We start from the raw sequence: 8,448 nt of genomic DNA, 5'->3' as shown, positions 1-8,448 counted from the left end.
TTCAGGTTCATTAGTGTTCAAAATGTAACAACATAATTTTTAGTAAATTAGAAGGGTCTCAGCATCTATATACAACTCTTCTGCTCTTTAAGGCACCGTTAAGACATGTTATATTAATTTTTTATCTTAATTTAAAGATGTGCAAAGCTTATGTGTGATCGAGAAAAAAAAAAGAAGAAAGAAACCGATCGGCGATCGAGATAAAGGGACACCCGTCTCGTGTACCCCAGCCGTGTGTGTAGTGCCAGTCCGCACTCTCGCCGTACGGCGGCTTCCAGCCTGTCCTAGCTAGACAACTTGAAACCACCATTAAAACCAGAACAAATTAAGGCCATACTATTAATTTTGATTATTTGACTTGTTTTCCATTTTGCAATAACGATCGGCTTTTAGAAAGAAAAAGTCTAGTGAATGTACGGTAGATACTATCTTTGACCAGATTTTTATATATTGTCTAATAGTAGAACATTGGGCATGCGGGAGCAAAGACCGATCGAGTTTCTGTGTCCTCTGTCTATCCGTCTCTTTCTTTCATGCGGAGGAGAAGAAGGACGAGGAGCAACAGTAGCCACAGCATCTTATCGTCCAGCAGAGCGCCGGCCGGGATCCTGGCGGCACCGATGACCCGGTTTGCGTTGCGATGCCCGGCCGGCCTCGTACGGTTTCGGAGCGGCACCGATGACCCGGTTTGCGTTGCGATGCCCGGCCGGCCTCGTACGGTTTCGGAGCGGCACTGCGCGCAACAGGACTCGAAAGGAACCACCCCGGGATCGCCATCGCGGAGGCATCGCTGATCCATCCATTCCCATCGAGCCGGAGCCGCGGGGGACAAGTCAAAAGAGGTGCCAGAGCGCCACCGCGACGTGCCTGGACCGGCCGGCCCCCACGGGCACGGGCCAAGGTCCAGCCAGCTGATGATTGGGCTGCGCCGGCGAGGGTGACGCGCCTGCCAACACCTCATCATCACTGTCTTGACCTTTCCCTCCTTCCTCCCCACCCTCACGAAAGTATCCCCCGGACCCCGGCCGGTGTGCGTCCTCTTTAAAACCAAGACAAGACCCTCCCCTTCCTCCTCACTGCCACACCACGCACCACACCCATTATCAATTCATCCACCGTTCACCTCTCTCTTTCTACTAGAGTCTCTAGACTGCAACAAGAAGACGGTTTCGTCGAGAAGGAAACCAAAGTTCAAAGTGACAACCGACCATCGTCAATGGAGATGGCGGTTAATGCGAGAGACGAGGAGAAGAAGTACGACGGGGACGACAACCATCTCGGGCTTGGGCTAAGCCTCAGCCTCGGCATCGCCACCACCGCGGCTACTCCGGTCGAGGTCGACCCGCCGCCGCGGCAGCAGCAGCAGCAGCGAGCTATCAGCGTCGCGCCCATCTCCTCCCTCCCCGCGCCGCAGTGGTGGAACGGACCCGCCGGTCTCTTCTTCTCCCCCTCCTCCGGTGAGTAGACACCGCATGCATGACGACGCATCATGACGCATGTTTTCTATCTAGGGACATCCATCACCGCCGTTCCTCGAGTGACGATATTCTAGTCTCCTGACAGAGATAGTGCGCGCATGCATGCAGGGATGAAGATGGATCCATCTCTGGAGAGGAAGCATCAGCATCAGCAGCAGCAGCAGCAGCAGGCGGCGGCCACGAGCTACAGCCACGATATGCCGTTCCTGCGTGGGATCGACGTGAACCGGCGGGCCACCGCCGGAGAGACCCGGAGGGGCCGCAGCTGCAGCGAGGACGAGGAGCCCGGCGCGTCGTCGCCGAACAGCACGCTCTCCAGCCTCAGCGGGAAGCGCGCCGCGCCGGCGAGGAGCAGCGGAGAAGTGGATCGAGAGGCCGACGGCCACACCCCGAGAGCCGGAGGCGGCGGCAGCGACGACGAGGACTCCGGCGCCGGCGGTGGGTCGCGCAAGAAGCTCCGCCTCTCCAAGGACCAGGCCGCCGTCCTCGAGGACAGCTTCAAGGAGCACAACACCCTCAACCCCGTACGTGTATAATCACTCGAGGAGTAGCCTATGATATATCCACAAAAAAAAAATCGATCACCTTGAAATAAACTCGAGCAAATAATCTAAATAACCGTTTCTTTTTCTGTGTTGCTTGATCAGAAGCAGAAGGCGGCGCTGGCGAAGCAGCTGAACCTGAAGCCACGTCAGGTTGAGGTCTGGTTCCAGAACCGCAGAGCCAGGTAATTAGACAAAACAACTAACCCCGTGATAATTTATTTATAATTAACCTGGTAATTTCATATCTTTATTATTCTATATATAATCATCTCATTCATTAATAATGGCTAATGGTATTAATCGAATTGTTACTGTTCATTCAGGACGAAGCTGAAGCAGACGGAGGTGGACTGCGAGTTCCTGAAGCGCTGCTGCGAGACGCTGACGGAGGAGAACCGGCGGCTGCAGCGGGAGGTGGCGGAGCTGCGCGCGCTCAAGCTCGTGGCGCCGCACCACTACGCGCGGATGCCGCCGCCAACCACGCTCACCATGTGCCCCTCCTGCGAGCGCCTCGCCTCCGCGCCCGCCGACGAGGCGGTGGCGGGCCGTACCGCCGCGCCCACAGGGCCCTGGGGCCCTCTCCCCGTGCGGCCAGTGTTCGTCGACGGCCCGGCCCGGAGGTCATGATCGATCGACAGACAATGGAATGAGATGGACGCGCTTGCTAATTGCTACTGCTAGCCAAGTAGCTAGTGCTAATTAGGGTTGGATCTCTCTTTTTTTTTTGCCCTTTTTATTATACCTGCAGCTTAGTTTAGGTTTTTATTATTAGTCCTATATAATCTTTGCTGTTTTCGCACTGTTTTGTTTGCTGAAAATAGATAACGATATGATGTCTTGTGTCTTGTATTCATAAGTCATAATAACTCATAAATGATAGATGCCATGGTCTTACTACTTTGCAATTTGCATATATATATATACGATGTGCAGTTGTTGATATACTATATGTTTTCTCGCTTGTTTGTGATGCTTGTTCAGAGTGCAGCCACATTGCCTAAACATGATTTTTCAGTCCTATACAACCACTCTGAATAATTCCAACATGTCTTGGATTAGTGCAATTATTATGCTGTCAGTTTTTTCAGACAGCAGATCTTTTTTTTCTCCCCTCTCGCTATTCCAAAGTCTGAAGTTTCTGATGTCGATGTTTGAGTCCGAAGACGAAACCGCCCTGCTTTTCCTCCCCGTGTTCTTATCGTTGAAGCATTCTTCTTCACGAACCAGTGTACTACACTAGTTGCAGCTCTATGGAAAAAAAAATTGAGGAACCCAACAAGAAGGGAGGTGAAAGCAGGTTGGCGTCATGTCATCCACCAGACCAGACCAGACCAGACCCACAAGAACCGAAGAACGTGATCGAGAGGGTGCCTTTCGCATTCCTTGGCTGTCTCTGGTCGTCACCACGCACGCAGCACGGCAGGATTCGCATGTGCCGCTGAATAAACCGGCAGCCAAGTGAGTGTTGCGCCGTCTGAAATGGGCGGACAGGCCAAGCTTTCCTGCAACTTCTCTGGTCAAATTCCAGCGAGCTGCGACGAAATATCCTGTCGAATCTGACCGAAAAGAACGTATATATAATGAGAGGTCACTGAATTGAATTCTTAGTTTCAAGAGGGAAAAAAAGATCCATGGATCTCCCTGCTTATTATTACAGTACTTCGAGTCAACCTGGACCATCTCTGCTAGTACTGTTTACTGACAAAATGTTTTCGTTAGGAATTCATGAACTCTTCCAAATTTTGCATGATTTCGGAGCAAGAGCAAGCCGAAAGCTATATAGGATTAATTCACGTGGAATTCCTAGGCGCCAAACAAGTGATGATTAATTAATTCCACATGACGTGGTTATGCAGCAAACAAAGATTTGATTAGTATACCCACGTACGAGTAGCACTAGTTCCAGGATTAGCACAAGCACTGCCCATGATTGAAGATTAAACTATAGCTTAGCAGCAGTAGGTGCAGGTGTGCTTGCATGATTTGGTTCCTCGCTCGCTCGCTCGTCAGTGAGGTCTGAGAGGGGCGCAGCGCAATCTTGGTTAGATCCGGGCGTGCGTGCGTGTGCGTGCGTGACTTCTCACAATTGTAGCCCCTGGTGGCCTAATCCGACACTAATCTAGCCGCTACTCGCTAAACCGCAATTTCCCCTCCCAACACCCCATGTGCGGGGGGACACTAAACTAAACGCCCCTGCACACGCGTATCCAGTCACGGCGCCCACCATGTCCTGCTTGCTGCATTGCATGCTGCCGTGCCCTAATCTAATCATTTGGCAATGCGTCGTTAATCTAATGGGTGGAGAAGAGAAGATCGTGTCGTTGTTGACCCGGCGGGGAGCCCACGCGGAGGGCCTCAGCTTAACTCCGGGAGCGAAAGCTGACGGCCGGGGTGGCCTATAGCCTCTGATTTCGGATTAGAAAACGCTTAGCCCTGGGACACCTTGCTGCTGGCTTGCCCCCTTCCCTGCTTTTGCGCTCACTTTGCTGAAACTTTTTCCAAGCTAAACATCTCTAAGCTGGACGTACGTACTCCTACATGTAATCATGATGCCTTACTGATTCAGCTGTATGGTCATTGTGGATTGCCTGCACAAAGTCTGATTGAAAACAGGGCACATTGGTGCTTACGGCTAAAGATGTCAATGGGGCCCACGACCCGTGTTTACTCTATTAGGGTACCAATATGGAGTGAAACCAGTACCCATGGATACATAAACGGAGCAAACCCTTCACCCATTGGTTACGCGGGTATGGGGACGTTCTAGTAGTCTCAAATACCCAGCCCAAAACTAAAGAAGCCCACCAGCCACCAATCCACCGACAGCCCATACACTGAAACCCTATGTAGTGCTAGCAAAGTACTACTCTCTACTACGTGATTTGTATGAACAATGAACTATTATGGTGTTGTGACTAGTGGTTGCAGCAGAAATTATTATGTTGCTATTTGCTAGGTATATGGTGAGGTGGCTATGTGACGATGCTTGTGAATGGCTATGTGACGATGCTTGTGAATTGCTACTACGTGACTGGTGCTTGTGAATTGTTGATGTTTGGCGGGTATGGGTGACCCGCCAGGTCTAATTTACCCATCCGAGTATGGGTCTGGGGAAATTCTCCCACCCATCACTGTATATGGGGATACCCGTAGTGTCATATTGTTGTCACGGGGATGGGTCTGGAGAGTTCATACCCGATGGGGATTTACCCATTGCCAACACTACTTACGGCTGAGAGATGTCTGGTTCGAGATGTTAAAGTTTAATAGAAACTGTAGTATTTTTTTTGTCTTATTTCATAATTAGTATCAAATCATAGACTAACTAGGTTTAAAGATTCGTCTCACAAATTACTCTCTAGCTATGTTTTTTGTTTCGTAAATAGTCTATATTTAGTACTCTATGCATATGTCCAAACATCAGATGTGACGGGAGTTAAACTTTACCAACTCTATCGCGTACTTTCTGAGGCCTTGTTTAGTTCAAAAAAAAATGGAAAAAATACAGATTCTTCGTCACATCGAATCTTGCGGCGCATATATGAAATATTAAATATAGATAAAAATAATAACTAATTGCATAGTTTGTCTGTAATTTGTGAGATGAATCTTTTGAGCCTAGTTAATTTATAATTAAACAATATTTATTAAATACAAACAAAATTACTACAGTATCAATTTTACAAAAAATTTTAGAGCTAAACAAGACCTCAGACTCTTCTAGAAGAACAGACAAGTCTGCATGCAGACACTGCATAGAGCCACTCTGCAGTTGTTCAGCAGCAGTCAGCACAATCCAAAATCGTTGGAAACAGGTCTTGCAGTAGTATTTATTAACCGATACTTGTACAGGAAGTTGGCAGGCTGCAGGGTTTCTTGCGTGTAAACTGCGGCCTTGTTTAGTTCATTTTTTTTTTTGCAAACAGCACCTGCATAACATATTAAATAAAAATAAAAATAAAAACTAATTATATAGTTTATCTATAATTTACGAAATAAATCTTTTAAACCTAGTTAGTCTATAATTAGATAATATTTATCAAATACAAACGAAAATATTACGGGTGACTATTTTACAAAAAATTTTGATTCTAAACAAGGCCGTGTGGTTCCAGTTTCTCGTCAGGGTCTTCGGTTGTCGGTCACGACCCACTCTTGACCACGAACCACCGTCTCTTCGCCTCCATGCTATTTTGTTTCGAGGAAATTTAACTGAACTCTTCTGCCCGGAGTATGTTCATGTCCTAACTTAGCGGACATGGTCAAAATTCTAGATTGAGGGTGCTGTATCAAGGATTGTCCAGAGCTCTGAAAAATCTGTTTGCGGCCGGCCCTGAGAAGTTGAGAAATGCTGACATCTGCTGCAGAAGGAACACAAATCAATGACGGACGTCGTCTCCTATGTGGCTCTATGTCATCTCTCCCACTTTCAAGGATCTCCGGTCATCACAAAGCTTCAGCTTCAGGCCCGAACCAGACGGTCTTCCTTCGCTATGAAGCAGGATGCTGGTAGCCTGAATCGCATTATGGCCGTCTTCTCCAAAATGGCACCACTGTTTTCACCTGTTTTCTGGTGTGTGCTCCTTGCGTTCGGCGCATCCCCATCAACACCAGTCGATGACTCGATGCTCTCGTTTTGAAAGATTTGAATGCGTTCCATTACGCCCATTCCGTGTTTCTTTAGTCTCCTTCAGAAAAAATCTAGAGTCATGGCCTGAACCTTAGCCTGCTCCCTGTCCAGATTTGGTCAGTACTCCGTCGATCTCCAACTCTCCACATATTGTCTTGCTACGTTTCTGCTGTCTGCTATTGATCTAAATCGTCTTGTTCCCAGCAGTCAGGATCATCCTCAGAAGAGTCTTCCGTGCTGTGCTGCCTCCATCTACAGAACTTTCATCTCCGTATAGTACTCGTCGGCAGATGTGTCTTCTTGTCCTCGGTTGGCAGCTCAGAAGTATCTTCTGGGAGCACGCCGGCCTTGCATCCCTGGGTTCTCATTCTTCTCCACATTATTAGCAGTGTTATTTTCTTGGTGGGCAGGCCTCCTATCTCTATGCCAGGTTCCTCGAGTGCAGAGACCTGAGTGAGCATTTGTGATACTTGCACAAAAGCTGTCACGACCATGAGTATGGAAGCGTCTGAAGACAAGGCTGATGAAGCGGTGCCTCATGGTTGGGTGGGAACACAGGCGCTGAACATGGAGAAGGGACGGAACGGCCCAGAAGACAATTCAAGCCCAACCCGTGGTACCAAGGCCCAGAGTGGCTGGCCCAGGAAAAGAGAGCCGTGAGGAATCCCACCACAAGCAACGATAACTAGGCGTGAGAGAGAAAGGGGCAGGGTAGAACGGAGACGGAGTAGAACAAGAAGTTGCCCGGCTGTGCCGGAGGCGGCGGTGTCGACCACTGTAATCAACTTTATCCATTATATACTCTACTCCATTGCTTGTTAATGGTGAACATGGTGAATTGAGGTCATATCAAAAGCTTTCCTACGGCATTGCATAACACATTCTTTTCTTCTGCAGGCTAAAACATGTGTTAGACACAAACCGACGCGCTAGCGATTCATTTTTCATGTTCTCTCAGCTCCAAGTCATCTCAAAATCTAACTTAATGAAGAATCGAAAACGGCGATCAGAGAAAGGTGAATGAAAGCTTTAAATTTTCTCTCGAAAATATTTGACCGCTATCTTAAAATCACCGCCAAACATAAGTATCTTGCCGAGACTAAAATACTCTAGCCAACTTATGACAAGAGTACCTAGAACAATTTTTCGGAACGGTAGAAAATCAATACAACAGACAGAACACGATTCAGAGCTCAAACGACCAAACTAGATGCAAAACAAGAAATGGAGGCTAGAGAATAGGCAGAAAACCTCGTCAAAAATTTGTTCATCAGTGAACAAATGCTCTGATCGATCCACTCACTGGGAGAAATAAAATTACAACCGTGAAAACCAAGGTACAAAGAGGAATTTAACCTCTAATGGATAGTCAATGATTGCTCTTCGTATTTTACGGATGCAAGAACTAGGTACCTGACCAATCAAAAATCAATGACTGAAAGCAAATACAGAAGCACACAACAACGAAGATGCTGCTTATGCTCTTCAATCGGACCTGGATAGCCTGATGCCAGAACGCTGGACAGAAAGAGGGAGCGGACGATGGCTCTGCTCTGCCTTGGCGCTGGACACCTGCTGAGTGAGATTCAAAACAAAACAAAGAAGTGCATTGCACGAAGATACGATCACGAAACAGAAGGAGCGCCCGGCACCGATGCCTGCTCAGCCATGCTGTGCTAGGCGCTGCTGGTGGATTGGCCACCTGGGTCTAACCAGTAACTACACCGGATGAACACGGTGATCCTCGGCTGAATCTGCCCAGGTGATAAGCACAAACAGAGAAGCGACGCTCAAA

General features: G+C 48.2%; 1 protein-coding gene across 1 annotated transcript; it reads left to right on the top strand.

Annotated features, from left to right (window-relative positions):
- Positions 1,015–2,938, top strand: LOC8055644 (homeobox-leucine zipper protein HOX1). The gene is made up of 4 exons (XM_002467443.2): positions 1,015–1,457; positions 1,587–2,002; positions 2,126–2,205; positions 2,347–2,938. Exons 1-4 carry the CDS (start codon positions 1,217–1,219, stop codon positions 2,648–2,650), a joined length of 1,041 nt encoding a protein of 346 aa, XP_002467488.1. The 5' UTR covers positions 1,015–1,216; the 3' UTR covers positions 2,651–2,938.

Source organism: Sorghum bicolor, chromosome 1, assembly GCF_000003195.3.
Source record: "Sorghum bicolor cultivar BTx623 chromosome 1, Sorghum_bicolor_NCBIv3, whole genome shotgun sequence".
NCBI lineage: Eukaryota > Viridiplantae > Streptophyta > Magnoliopsida > Poales > Poaceae > Sorghum > Sorghum bicolor.
The sequence above is the reverse complement of the archived record's forward strand: the minus strand, read 5'-3'. Positions and strand labels throughout refer to the sequence as shown.